This window comes from Sinocyclocheilus rhinocerous, unplaced genomic scaffold, assembly GCF_001515625.1.
Source record: "Sinocyclocheilus rhinocerous isolate Xijiao unplaced genomic scaffold, SAMN03320098_v1.1 scaffold2160, whole genome shotgun sequence".
NCBI lineage: Eukaryota > Metazoa > Chordata > Actinopteri > Cypriniformes > Cyprinidae > Sinocyclocheilus > Sinocyclocheilus rhinocerous.
In genome coordinates, this window is record NW_015646171.1 from 25,562 (window position 1) to 40,792 (window position 15,231).

Consider the following 15,231-nt stretch of genomic DNA (forward strand, 5'->3'; position numbering starts at 1 on the left):
CCCCGCACTGGGAGCATGAGAAATCCACGAAAGCGGCCTCAGCGTGCTTCACGCCCAGGCACGAGAGGCAGCGATCGTGACCATCACCCGGCGCCAGGTAACGACCGCACCCAGAAACACACGGGTGGTAAGACATCTTTAAAAAGACGCGTCTTCAAAAAGACGTTCCACCCGTGAAGCTCTTTTAGTATGGAAATTGCTCTTTTAGTGTGCTGAAGCGCACAGGGGAGATGGCCGTCTGCAACACACACAGGGGTAGTGCAGCCTGCTGTGTGCAACCCACTCGAAACGGGAAAACCACCGCCGTTGAAGCGCCGTACCACCAGCACGAGAGCCCACGAAGAGCGTGCTTGACTGTAGTCTACTCTCTCCGCAGAAGGTCAGGAGCAGAACGAAAGAACCGCTCGGCTCCGAAGCGAAAAGCTGAATATGCGCTGCATCTGCTGCCTACTTATACTCACGCTGTGATCAGCAGCAGCTGGATGCAATAATCGCATGCCAATGTGCATTGGCTCGTTTAGTTTACACTCGAAGTGGATTGGTCTCTCTAAGCGAGATCCCAATTCGTCGGTCATCCGATGTGACGTCGAGAGTGACCGACTGGAAGGGAACTTCTGTTACATGACTTTAAGTTTGCTAAGCAAAGCAGGACACTAATTATTAATCAAAAATCTAAATGGCAAGATGCAATAGAGGTTTGCTTTTGTTACATTTAAATGGACATTGTGTTTTTCTAGTTTCCAGTAAAGGTTAAACCTTAAAAATGTTAAGATACTAATAAATAATAGAGTTTCGTTGGACTCGGGTCCAACTTGAGTTCGACTCCGCCCATTTTGGACTCAGACTTGTCTCGGACTCAATTGGTTAAAGACTCAGACTCGACTTAGGTGGACTCGAACCCAACACTACAAGATAATGTCAGTGATCATATCCAGTAATGAAGGTGTACAGTAGAAGATTTCTTTTTTTTAAATGTGAGTCGAGTCACACTGTAGAAGCAGCATGAACAATATGACACTCACCTAAGACGGTAATTTGAACTCGGGAGTGTGTAGGTTCTTTGTAGTTATATTGCAATTTACCATTGGCTTCAAGTCTGAAGTAATATGACCCAACATGACTCTGATCAACATTATCGAAGCGTGTGGTGCAGTTTTTCTGTGTAGCGGTGCCAAATATTTCTCCTTTAAATGGTCCATTTTTGGGGCTGCTGGAGTTAAACACAGCTGTACTTTCGTCTTTAAACCACAATCTCTTTGCACTGTCAGTGAGGTCATCTTTATATTTCAGATCAATATCAAATGTGCAGGGGATGAAAACACAGGATCCATTCAGAGCTTCTACTTTCTTCGGCAGATTGATATTAAAGCCACAAAAAACACCTAAAACAAAGACAAACAGACAAAAGGAAGAAATCATACAAAGTTAATATGCAGAACAAACTTCTGCAGCACTTATTGCTCTTCGATCTCATGAAGGTCACATGAAAGTGCTTTCATAATAATAATTCAGCTCGTTAAATAGAGGAATAATCTAGGAATGAGACCTTGTATCAGAGATCCAGTGAGGAGGAATGTCACTAATGTTTCCATCATTTTCATGCAGTCCACCTTACAGCAGAATAGACAAAAACAGATATTATATATATACATATATATTCCTGTATGAATTTATAGCTCTTATGCTGGTATAAACTAATTACTTCTAAATTTCTAGATAAAAAAAAAAGACATGCTTCTGAATCTAAACTACAGGAGCAAGTGTAAGCTTGACTGTGTTGTGTGTAAATGACTTACCAGAGAATAGAGTTAAAGACGACAGAAATCCTCTCAGAGCTCAAGCTGATGCTTCTACACTGAACGGAGGGAGAACTGTGTGTGAAAACGGCACAATTTAGCTCATATTAGAGATTCACCACTTCTCCTTTAGTCAGAACTCAGTAACAGTAGCCAGGCTGAGAAATCTATGCTAATCAGTATGAAGCTTATTCAATGTTCAACACATATCTGTATATATTTTGGCAATTTGAAAACATTAATTGTGCTGTGAGATCTGGGGTTTATGCTGATTTAATATTCAATATTCAGTGTTGAATCACAAGACACTAAGATGTACAGGAGATGAGGAAACATTTACATTTTATTTCTTCTAAACTTTTTTGAGATATCATAGTCTATATCAAGATAATGTATTACGGGCCGGTAAAACTTCGCATGCTTCATATTGTTTTACAGTCATAAACTTTATTTCAAATAAGGAACATGGGAAATTGAAGATTAACCCAAGATACTGACCAAGGCTGAAAGCAGAAGAGATTTGTTCAAAATACTTTAGAGTCAGCAGAACAAGCTGCTCACGTGGTGTACTTGTACTTAACCATATACTTACATCGTAACTGTATTACTGTAGAATTAAGTATAGATTTAATAGTGATGAGCTCTATAGAGATCTTAGAGTTTTCCAAACTTGTCAAAACAAAAACGTATTATTAGTATTATTAATATTTCCGTTATTAATCATCATAAAACTTTAAATTGTTGCTATATGGTTGAACATAGTTAAGACATCAAAACCCGTGCAGCTCAGAGGATGTCAGCTTGCCTCTTTTTGTTTGTTTATGGGATGGAATATGTGCTGTTATCCCTCATTCAAATTCTGTTTTGTAACAGAAACCGTGGTCATTTGCAATATCTGTACTGAAACTGTCTGCTTATGTTGTCAATTTTTTTGCAGTAAACACAATTACAAAAAGGCAATACAAAACCATAATTAATGTCCTAAAGAACAGAGTGCTATAAAGAAAAAAAAAACAATATACAATGTAAAACTTGTCAGGGTCTTCTAATATTTTAAACGTCTTCAATTGACAAAATAATCTTCTTCCACTCTTCAACTCTGAAATTCTCACGGATTTATAATATAACCAAAATTATTTTCGAAAAATAGAAAACAATGGCTTTTTATGGATCTACAATTTCCCCAAAATAAAAATATTTTTCAGCAAAAATCGAATGTGTACATCTTCCATTATTATACTGAAGCCCAACACTGTTTAAGATATTACTAGGGGCGCAAAATCAAAAACTATTATTATTTATTAGAAAAATATGTTAACTAATTAATCTTAAACGGTCCATTCATGCAGTCAAAGTCTATGGCCTGTAAATCCCCATCTTTATAACCTTTTACTAGTACCCCTTTGTCATGTTGTCAATGATCTGAAGGTCTCAGGCTGAAAGTGAAGCCGCTTCTGCCGCCTAGTGGAGCAGACAGAAAACTGCACTTCCGTTTCTACCATTACCATAAGTAACACTCACCACCAGAGGGCACCAAGGTGTTATTCTATGTGCTTATAATCTATAGGTTCCATTAGTTAATGAACAATCCATTTATTACAGTATTTATTAATCTATTTGTCAATGTTAGTTAATGAAAATGCAGTTGTTCACTATCAGTTCTCTGGCCATAATTTATGTAACACCTAACTTTTTGATGCTACATAAAGATTGAGGGACCACAGAGACTGATTCATTTCAGTGAGCCATGTGTATTAAAGACATACTGTGAGCCACACATTCATATCAACAAGTCCAAACATTAGCATATAGAGTCTTCCAGAGTTGAGGAAACATCAATTAAGTCCACCAAGTCCATCAGTTCATAGATATGACCATAAGTAGCATTTTGTCACAGTGAAATCAGTCTTTAAAGTGGAAAATATAACACCAGCAGTCCTTAAATGAAGCAAGGAAGAATCGGAACCAGCAAACAATTCATCCGTTTGTTGATCATAGAATAAGATGAGTAGATGTTTGGATGAAGACAATTAGCCCCTTTTTGTCTAGGTCCTGTTTATATCTGTGCTGTTTCCTCTCTCATACAAGAACCCTCTGCATTTAAACAAACATACAATCAACACGTGTTTAGTATTAACCCCTAACAGAAAGCATATTTACAAACTCTACATACATACAAAACAATGCCTTACTTACATTTGAGAGCAAGAACAAATTGTTCCTCAAATCAAGGCACCAACAAAGGACAGCAAAGGTGAAGACATTCCATGTGCTTAGCACACCACTTCCTGCCTAATGCTACTTCTTTACCCCCTTTTAGGCAAATGAGCAACTCAGAATACAGAGCGCCCCCTAATGATTGGTATAGCTATAACATGCAAAGAACTACTGGGAACAAGTGTGACAGTAAAACTGTTACAACGTGGACTGGAAGGATAAAGACAACAGGCACTTTATTGAAATATAAGAGTTTAAAATACACAGTACATTGATTCCACACAAGGTCTCAATCAGCAAAGCACAAGTCCAAATTATACATACAGATACACACAAAAAAAACAACAGAAAGTAAAGGAGGTGGCCAGCAGGGGTCCTCTGCCTTCCACCCAACCCTCAACAAAAAAAAAAAGAAAAGAAACCCACAACACACTTGTGAAAACACAGCAAGCTTATTAAGCACAGCACTCTATGTATGCACACCAGTACATTACAACCACAGCTGGGCTCTCCCACTATAAAGATTGACTGAAAAATACAATACAAACAAAAAGGAATAAACAAATCACAAAATACAGAAAACAAGGAACACAATACAAAATTAATTACACACTCCAAAACAAACAAAGGAAAAATAAAATTATAGGCCTACTGTTGTAGCTAACCAAATAAACAACTTAATACTTTTCACAGAAAGGAACAAAAACAAAAAAAAACAAAGACAACAGATAGTCAAAAATCTGCTCAGAAGAACAGAACAGAAGAGAACAGAAGACAAAATCACTTCAATAATAACTCAAACGCATGCACGCACGGCTAGAAATGTTTCATGTTCTGGGAATGTTTTCAGCGGCAAGTTTTATTTTAGTTCCCAGAATGTTCTGCTAAAAGGTAGGATAACATTCTCTAAAACATTCTAAAAATGTTTATTGATAACATTGTTAGAACATTATCCTCTAACATTCTAATAAAGCTTCCCATCACACTAGATGTGGACTTACATTGCTCAGAAGTCAAATTTTGGTTGAAAGTGAAAACCCAACCTTTGTTTGATGTCAAGCTCCAGAGTAAATAACTCCAAAAACAGCATTACCAGCGTCACTTACAAAACAGATTGACTTTATTTCTGTCAAACATTTACAAATGTTCTTATTGAAATTAACAGAGGTTTAGATGTTGATGTCTGTTTGAAAGTATTCGTTTGGTTTGATGCCACCATTATGGTGAGAAGTGTTTGCTTTAGTTGGGCAATTTGACTCTTGACTTTCTGATGTTTTTCTTTAGCTGTTGTAACTATGTTTGTTATGTCAAAAGCAGCGAGAGAAAATGTGGTCGGCTGCTGTTGTGTACTTGTGGATAATAACGATAGCAAACAATTCATCCGTTTGTTGATCACAGAATAAGATGAGTGGATGGTTGGATGAAGACAATTAGCCCCTTTTTGTCTAGGTCCTGTTTATATCCGTGTTGTTTCCTCTCTCATACAAGAACCCTCTGCATTTAATCAGTTTTGGGCTAGTTACTCAAAGAATGTAATATATTACTCATTACTAGTTACTCCTTTCAAAAGTATTATTGTTACTTTTTACTTTCTGGCAACAGTAGTTAGTTACACTAGTTACATTACTTTTTCTTCACGCCCCACAGAAGTTGTAACTGTGTATCTTCCACATAAAATTCTTTTAGAATGTTACTAACAACATATTTCTGCCTCATCATTTGACCAAAATCCACACTGGATCACAGTCAGAAGTTATTACAAACCCTCAATAGTGATTGATAGTGACATTCAAGTAGAAGTGTTGTATTAATCTCATTAATTGTCATGTGTAGCTTGAAGCTAATTGTAATTTCTCCATTCTAACAACATATTTCTGCCTCATCATTTGACCAAAATCCACATTGGATCGCAGTCAGAAGTTATTACAAACACTCAATAGTGACTAATAGTGACATTCAAGTAGAAGTGTTGTATTAATCTCATCGTCATGTGTAGCTTGAAGCTAATTGTAATTTCTCCGGTACCCATATACGATTATGTTTCATTATGTATTTTATCAAATCACATAAGTTTGTAAGAAACTGTTTCATTTTCCACAAATATTTTTAATTATAGGCTAATATAATGTACCAGATGCTGATCAGAGGGATGTAATGCCAGAGTAAAGTAAAACCACAACTTACACAACAGTGTTCAGATCATCTTTTTTCCTGACAAAATCAATATAATGCAATATTTCTATCTGCTGAATGTAAGCTTTTCCATATTCCGAGCTTGCCTGCTGCCCTGGGGACATCACATGCATGTGCGAGTCGTGAAAATTATGAAAATAAATCTAGGAATTATTTGACTGTTGGATTTTAAATCAGCGGGGTTGAGGCATCAAAAGTAACTAAGCTGTTTTATGGATGGTAACTGTAATATTATTACTGAAATCTTATTAGTAATTAGTTACACTACTAGTTACTGCAAAAAGTAATATTATTACAGTAACTAAGTTACTAGTAACTAGTTACTGCCCAACACTGATGTTAATTCACAGTGCATTAACTAATGTTAACAAGCACAAACTTTGATTTTAATGATGCATTAGTAAATGTTGGAATTAACATTAACTAAGATTAATAAATGCTGTAGAAGTATTATTCATTCTTAGTTCATGTTAACTAGTTAACTGATGTTAACTAATGAAACCTTATTGTAAAGTGTTACCATATTTTTATTATTGTAATGAAATAAATATAACCATACCTATTCATTAAACCACTTTCTACAAAACTAAAGAGAATTAGTATTTTTTTCCATATAAAAAATACAAATTTGGAGCATCAAGGCTCCATTCACTTGATGATTTGTCCACAATGGATCGTATTTTATTCGTTTAAATAAAATATACATGGGCATTAGGCTATCTGCTTTGAACAACACCCCATTTAAATTGAAATGGGTTTCTGTAAGAGTGGTTTTATGCATCCCTTTCTGCTCTAATTGTGATATTTGCATATTTTGTGCTTGTAGACTCATACTGATGCTTTTGCATTCTAGCATTACATTATTTCACTAAATAAAATCACCCGCTAATAAAAAGATTGCATTTATTAAAAATGAAACATACAAATTTAGAACATCTGATAGGGATAAAAAATATTATTATTATTATAGTTCCATCACATACAAGTACAAGGCAAAAAGTACAAGGCAAATATAAGGCAATGTTGTACAGCATGTAAAACAGAGTAACAACAACAAAAAACATCAAATCAACATAAACATAAAAAAATACTAGGATAAAAAAGTGTTATATATTATCAGGGCAGTTACATACGTTTTGAAAGGCTTTAGAATTGTTATTGTTTTTATAAGCTTCTTATGTTGTGATCTCATATTAGAAAGGGTTTTTAAATATATTTTAAGATCAGTGTTACAAAAGGTAATATATGATGGTTTCTTTTTAAAATTATTTTTGACTTATGAATATTAAACTTTGCTAAAAAAAAATTAACAGATTAATAGTGTAATTTAGTTTTTCATAAAAATACGGGTTTTGAAAACAAAGTAAAATATCATGAGGTTCTAAATTAAGGGCTGTGTTTAATTTTTTTGTTATGTCTGTTTTCAACCCAAAATGAAATAGAAAAAGGGCAATAGAAAAATAAATGTCCAATATCTTTAACTGATATGTTGCAAAAGGTACATTTATCACAAACACTATGAATATATCTGCTAACAAATATTTTGATTATATTTCATTATGATATTTTATATTTGTTGTGGAATTGTTGGTCACATGTGAAAGTGTAATCTGTCTGCTAACACGAGAATGTGTTTTGAAATGTTAAAAACATCTTGATTGCTGTTAAAGATAAAACTGAAATTATATTATTACACAGTCCAAGGGGGGGAAAAAGCACATTTTGTTAAAAAAGAGAAAAGTTGGGAGGTTGTATCAAAAGCATAGCTCAGTAGCTTAGTACATATAAGATACATAAATATAGTTTCATTTGTCTGAGTACAAGGATTTATTTTTTCAATTTTGCACCCTGTTTTGTCCCACTTCTCAAGCTGCATTTACATGATAACATCTGTGAATCATTTTGTAAAGTACTTCTTTTACTTTATTATAAATAACATATTTATATGGTAATATCCAAATGCTACGCCAAGATATACAATGAGGTTTAAGCCATTTTGATTTACATGGAGGATTGGATCCAACATTAAAAGGGTTTCTTATAAAACTGTTATTAAAACGTTTGTAGTCGCAAAAAAGCGTGTATTTACACACGTCCGTCACTCAAATCCCTCCGCGTGAACTCGAGGATACGTAAATGGTTCCTAGTGGGCAAATGCATTGCTTTTCAAGTTAATAATTTACTCAAACAGTATACAGAGTTGCTAGTTTAAACAGAGAGATGAATTACCTAGTGACAGAAAAAATATATTCTGACTTGATGTACCAAATACCAAGTGTAAAAAGATGTGCCATTATATAGACAAGAACTATGAGCAAACCAGAAGTCAAACACAAAAGTCAGGTATTATTGCAAAAGCGGAAACTAGAAAACATCAAGTGCAACCACAAAGTGTTATGCAATGACTCTCTGGCAGTCTATAATACCCCGAAAACCCTCTTCCGACCCCACCTACTCTCAGCTCAGCAAGTTCAGACTGGCAGCAGAAACTTCACGCGCTTCTTTCTTCCCCACTCTGTGATTTCTTTAAGGTGTGATCTTGTGTTTCTGCCCTGCATCTCTGCTGCATAGACTCTTGTTAATATCTGTTACATGCTGCATTGGTTTCTGAAGAGTTTAAAGCCGCAGAGATGAGTGAAGCAGAAGACAATGACATTCTTGAGCTGGACTCAGAAACAGAGGAGGGAGACGTGGAGATGAATTTAATGACAGATGTGGGTGAGTTTCAGCATCTTTAATAGTTTTCTGCGGTCTTTATAGCTTGTCTTCATACAGGATTCAGAGAAAAAGAGGACAAACCCTGCAGCCACTCCATTTTAGTTTCTTTTTCGGCGCAGCAGGTCAGTTGAGCTTATCAGAAGTCCTTTTTGAGAGATAATAATGAGCTCAAACGCGTTCATAGAAACGGAATACAGACTAAAATGACTTGAATATATTTGCATATGTAAGACTCAAAACAACACAACACGACCTAACCAGAAAGACAAGTTATATATTTCATCCTCGGGTATAAACTCTCTCCTAACTCATATTAACAAAAATATGCTCTAATAACGCTGCTGAAAACGTTCTTTTGGAATGTTCTCTGAACGTTCTTTCTTGGTTATGTGAACGTTGAGGGAACATTCCATTTGATCATTTTGCAAACATTACTGGACTGTTACTTTTGATTGTTCTTAGAGCGTTCTGAAACAAGAAACATTTAAAAAATAAAATAAAAAAGTTACTTGGACCTCCAGCTAAAATGTTCCAGGAAAAAAAACATGACATGAAAGATGTTTTTGCGCTAATGTCTTGAGAACATTTTTAAACGCCAAATGTTTTATTAATTTTACTGGAAGAGTGTTTGTTCATAGCTTTGCAGAAACATTCTTGTGGTTGTACACACACATATGTAGTTGTTTTTTTGGTGTTTGGCTTAGTGTTATGCTAGAATCATTATTATACTCTTATACCCTTTGTTCTTTAATATTTTGAATTGTTTTTAGCTTTATTTTTTGTTTTTCTTTTAAATGTTAAGTTTTGAAATTTTGTTGTATGCATTTGTTATTTTTATTTAATCTCTTTATTTTTAAAATGTGTATAGGTAGGCTAGTATTTGGATCTGTTTTTAGTTGTTTTAATATTACAATTGATTGCTTGTGTTGTCCTCATTTGTAAGTTGCTTTGGATAAAAGCGTCTAATAAATGACTAAATAAATAAAAATAAACATTCTGAGAACATTCCCTTTTAGCTAAATAATGACGTCGCTTTTGATTCTGTTGCTTTTTTACTGTAAGAACTGCATAAACATGATGCAAACAACATTAAAAGTGATTAAATTTTACGAATCCATGTGTTTTGTTAACAAAAATTGTTGTTAATATATAATGTATGCTATAGATAAACTCTGTACACAAATACACGTGTGTCTGAAACAGAAAAGTCTGATGATTTGCTTGAGTGTGTGTTTTATGGACCGTTTTATTTCACGTGCTAGAATGGGAGTGTGTTGTGGAGGCGTTATTCATGAAGTCAGTCAGATGTTCCTGGACAGATGAGTTTTCCTTGCACAGGCTGTTTTCAGGCCGTTGCTATGGACATTTTCCGCTCAGCCAAGCAACATCTGATTTGAGTTAATATTGTCCCATTATGCTTTGCTCTCTGGCTGGTTTGTTTTGGTTGGGTTTTCCCTTTGCTGTGAGTAAACATTACATCAGAGAATTCCAAAGCGTTCACATGCTGTGTGTGAATTAGTTTGATTAGTTTGAGTGTAAGAATGTTTGATGCTTCATGCCATTAGCTTTGAATTGAAAGGAATGTGCTCACCCTCAGGCCATCTAAGATGTAGATGAGTTTGTTTGTTCATCGAAACAGATTTGGAGAAATTTAGCATTGGACCACTTGCTCACCAATGGATCCTCTGCAGTGAATGGGTGCCGTCAGAATCCAAACAGCTGATAAAAACACCACAATAATCCACACCACTCCACTCCATCAATTAACATCTTGTGAAGTAAAATGCTGTGATTGTAATTTTTGTCAGCTGTTTGGACTTTTATTCTGACGGCACCCATTCACAGCAGAAGATCCATGACTCACATTTATTGCCTGTTAAATCTTTCCTTTATTGTAATATTTTGCATATGCTTTTTCCTAGTTTATTCTGAAGAGTTGCCAACATACAAATCTATGCCAAAAGGTCAAGCTGTGCCAAAAGTGGAACGGGTTTGTTTCTTTTTAATCCGCCTTGATAAACACAGGAAAATATTAGATCACACACACACACACACCCTTATTGCTGCAGTAAGTTCATTACAAATCTCAGTGTTATCTGGAACATATATCTGAATTAATTCAGTAGCTCAATTATTTTATTAATGAACTTTTATGACTTTTTTAGTTCTTTTGCGTCACTTAATGGAGTTGATTTTGAGCTTTCTGTAACGTCAGTTTACTGTTAACAGGCTGAATTCAACGGTAACCCTGATTCACTATTTTTCAACGATGGAAAGAGAAGGATTGACTTCGTTTTGGTCTATGAGGACGAGTCTAAAAGTGCATCTGAGAAAAAAGGCTCAGTTATGAGGAGAAGAGTAAGTCAAAGTCACTTTCACACATTTCTTTAGTTCACCTCTTAACAAACAGAAACTTCTAGCCCTTTACTAGTAATCTGAGCAATAACATTAAAGGGATTGATACACAAAAGAAGATATTTTGAAGAATGTTGGTAATCAAACAGTTGGTATCCATTGACTTCCACAGTATTTTTTTTCTATACTAAGGAAGTTGATGGCTACGTCATTCTAAATGGTGAATTCTTTATTCATAAATTCTTTAATCATAAATATCCAAAACTCTTTTAATGCCTGGTTTTATGAAATGTTGTTTTCAAAGTAAAAAAAATTAAAAATACAAGAAAAAACATGTTCATAATATCTGTAATATGCATTTAGAACATAGATATCAGCAGACTTAACTGGGTAAAAATCATCAAAATTGTCAAAGAATATTTCTGAGTGATATTTTACCCATATTTTCTTTTGAATTTAAAAAGATCAAATATTTATTTGTGAGATGGTCAAATGTTTGTGTGATATTCACATGCATTATACTCAAAACCATAATCACTAAACAACACATAACTCTTTCCTTAAAGGGACAGTTCACCCAAAATGAAAATTTGCTGTTAATTTGCTCACCCTCAGGACATCCAAGATGTAGATTACTTTTTTTTCTTTAATAGAAAAGTAAAGAAGTTTTTCTGCTGAAACTGTGGTTCTTGGTGATTCATAAAATGCAAGTCAATGGCTACCGGCACTTTAAGAGTCAAAAAAGCACATACAGGCAACACAAAATTAATCCCTGTGACTCCTGACGATATATTTAGGTCTTATGAAGAGAAACAATCGATCTGTGCAAGAAACCGGACATTATTTACAACATTATTATTACAACTATGTCATTCATAGGCCTCAAAATCAGTGAGTTTTATCTACATTCCCTCTTTTCCCCTCAATTATTCTCTAGCAAAGACGCAGAGAGTTTTTCGAAGGAAGCCTGATGAATATGGGTGTGGAATTGGAAGCGACACAATCCGTAAGTCATTTAATCGCACAGCATCTACAGAGATAGATAGAGATTATAGAGATTTCTTTCTGTTTCTAATGCCTGGTTTATATCAGTTTTACCCGTATATATGGACTTCTCAGGAAGGATACTGCGAGTCCTGTCTGAATCTGTTGATATGATCTGCAGGAATGTTATTGTTTTAGATGCACGTATGCCTTCCTGTTGCGCTGATGGGAGAGTTTCCTCCCTGTGTTTTGTAGGTAGTGGATGAGAAGCTCGTCTATGTGAAAGTACACATGCCTTTTGAGGTTTTGTGCACTTATGCTGAAGTCCTGCACATCAAACTGCCCATCCAGCCCAACGATCTGGCCCCGCAATCATCCGCGTACAACTGCTTCACGCACCACTTCTACCCCAGCGAGGACGTCATCGCCAAGGAGGCCGACTTCTTCACGGCTCCTTTCCAGAAGGATCAGCTGAAGTGTTTTTGGGTGAAGGACAGAGAGCAGTTCTTCACGCCGGCCATGAGGAGCAGAATGGTGCGTTGAATGTCTCGGAGTCACTCACGCTTAACCGTCACCTGTGTTTTACTGATATGCCGTGGGTTGCAGGCGTACTACATCCTCAGCCGAGCGCCGTATGACGTCAAAGGAAACGTGAAGAAGTTTGGCTTCAATAAGCTGCTGGATGGAGGCGTGTATAAGGCTGCGTATCCATTACATGATGTAAGTACCATCCGTGTGCTGGTTGCACTGTTTGAGGCAAGATAACAAAGGTGAATAGGGTCAGAATTGATATAGAAATAGATTTCACCATACTTTCAGGGTTATCATAGTTTGGTAAAAATACAACTATTAAAAACTTTTTATATATATATATATATATATATAAATATGAGATGAAAAAATTTGAATTGTTGAAACTGGAAATAAATAAAAACTAAAACTAAAACAAATAAAAATCAATTAAACCTAAATAGTAATACAAGAAAAACACTAATAAGATAAATAAACAGTAAATCTAAAATCAAATTAAAAACTGAAAATGTAAAATACATTTTACTTAAAAAGTAATAGAATGTAAATAATCCTAAAATAACACCAGTGTTATTTTTATTAATATTTTGATTTTTTTTTATTGTTATTTTAATTTGAGTTAGTTTTAATAATTTTGTTTTGTGTTTTTGTAATTTTTATATCATTTTTATACATTTGTGTTTTAGTTTTAGTATTTCTGAAACACAAAGTTAAATGAAATGAAAATGAGTGCCAGAATGCCAAATTTTAGTTGTATTATTATAATTATTATTGTTGTCGTTGTAATTAAATATTTATTTGTTTATTTGAAAATAAAATATTACTGTTGCATTTATTTTGCATATATTGTTGCATAAATGCAAAAGTAATATTTTATTTTCAAATTAAAAAATAAATATTTAATTACAACGACAACAATAATTATTATAATAATACAACTAAAATTTGGCATTCTGGCACTCATTTTCATTTCATTTAACTTTGTGTTTCAGAATAACAATATATATAACACAAATGTATAAAAATGATATAAAAATTACAAATATTTTTATTTTTGGTCGACTATAATAACCCTAATTACCACTGATCACAGTATATTATGACAGTTGTTTTGTATTGCAGCTTTTCTGAAATGTTCTGTTTACATGTGCAAATGAGGCATTATGTAATTAAATATGCACTAATTTGCATACATTTCCAGAACAGGAATCTGAACATTGGATAAAGCCAGGATCAATATTCTTGTTTCATTTTGTTGACATATTGAAAGGTTTTTACAGAGGGGATTTTGGATTTTATTTATCACCCCATATAAAGGAATAAAATGTTATATATCAAGTGAATGTTGTATGAATAAAGCCCTCTGTGACATTTTGCACGCTTATAATGATTATTATGATAATCTGCATGCAGGCAGCGCAAAAAGACAGCCTTTGAAATGTTCATAATTCAGTTGATCAGTGAGTCTTGAACCACCTACACACATACAATGAGATGACACCACATCCTGGCACTTCATTCTTAGGAAAAACAAAGGTGTTCTTAAGAAAAGGATGTCTGTTTGTTTTTTTTCCAGAATTGCACTAAGAATCATTCTTGGAATTTATGTAAAGAAATTTCTTGGCTTCTTTCTTAAGATTTTCGCGTGTCCGGCCCCTGTCCTGCATTTAAACTGGATGTAGTTTATGTAGAGTAACTGAAGTGATGCATGAGTATTAATGCGCTTTCTGCTGGTGTTTTTGTGATTTCTGCAACAGTGCAGGTTTAATGTGAAATCTAAAGAGCCCGATTGCCCTAATGAGCGATTTCTGCTGTATAATGAGTGGGCTCATCCCAAGAGCTTCTACAAGATGCAGCCGCTGGACCTGATCAGGTGTGTTTGTGTGTCATTCATGCTGTTTCTGGTTTTTCTTCTGATCCCCTCCCGATAGATGAGCTTGTTAATATGTGCCTCTGCTTTCAGGAAGTATTTCGGTGAGAAGATCGGCATTTATTTCGCCTGGTTGGGTTTCTACACAGTCATGTTGACTCTCGCCGCTGCAGTCGGACTCGGTTGTTTCATATACGGATACACAACCAGAGAGACCAGCACATGGAGGTACAGGAGACTTTTATTTTTATTTATTTTTATAAAATATTACATTAGTAATATTTTTTGTTTTGTTTTTTATTTAGTCATTTATATTTAGTAAAAAAAATGTTTTTATTATTATTAATATTATTATTATTTTATGGAAATTACATTAATATTAATGATACCTAGATCATTCATTAATAATCTATATCATAGATTAAAATAAATGATACAGCTAACAGTACAGTACTACCACAGTGTGATGAAGACAGTCCGTACTTCTTTTTTTAATTTAAAGTGAAATATTTCAATAGTCTTATTTATTATTTTGTTTTTATTTAGTCATTTTTATTCTGTAAAAAT

The 15,231-nt window shown here is 34.4% G+C and overlaps 2 protein-coding genes across 3 annotated transcripts in view; one reads left to right on the plus strand and one right to left on the minus strand.

Annotated features, from left to right (window-relative positions):
* The window catches only part of LOC107707086 (hemicentin-2-like), a 21,212-nt gene extending 19,321 nt beyond the window's left edge, over positions 1-1,891 (minus strand). Inside the window, exons 1-3 of the mRNA XM_016510970.1 lie at positions 1,797-1,891; positions 1,547-1,610; positions 1,083-1,382 (exon numbers count right to left, since the gene is read on the minus strand). Of these exons, the coding sequence (XP_016366456.1) occupies positions 1,083-1,382; positions 1,547-1,601 (355 nt within the window). The 5' untranslated portion in view covers positions 1,602-1,610; positions 1,797-1,891. The remainder of the gene's footprint in view (positions 1-1,082; positions 1,383-1,546; positions 1,611-1,796) is intronic.
* A 6,834-nt stretch (positions 1,892-8,725) lies between these two features.
* Positions 8,726-15,231, plus strand: part of ano6 (anoctamin 6) — a 22,341-nt gene continuing 15,835 nt past the window's right edge. Inside the window, exons 1-8 of one of the 2 annotated variants that reach the window (XM_016510981.1) lie at positions 8,726-8,924; positions 10,847-10,914; positions 11,154-11,282; positions 12,217-12,285; positions 12,519-12,797; positions 12,870-12,983; positions 14,552-14,667; positions 14,758-14,892. In XM_016510981.1, the coding sequence (XP_016366467.1) occupies positions 8,837-8,924; positions 10,847-10,914; positions 11,154-11,282; positions 12,217-12,285; positions 12,519-12,797; positions 12,870-12,983; positions 14,552-14,667; positions 14,758-14,892 (998 nt within the window). In that variant the 5' untranslated portion in view covers positions 8,726-8,836. The remainder of the gene's footprint in view (positions 8,925-10,846; positions 10,915-11,153; positions 11,283-12,216; positions 12,286-12,518; positions 12,798-12,869; positions 12,984-14,551; positions 14,668-14,757; positions 14,893-15,231) is intronic. The other variant, XM_016510982.1, reaches the window with a different exon arrangement.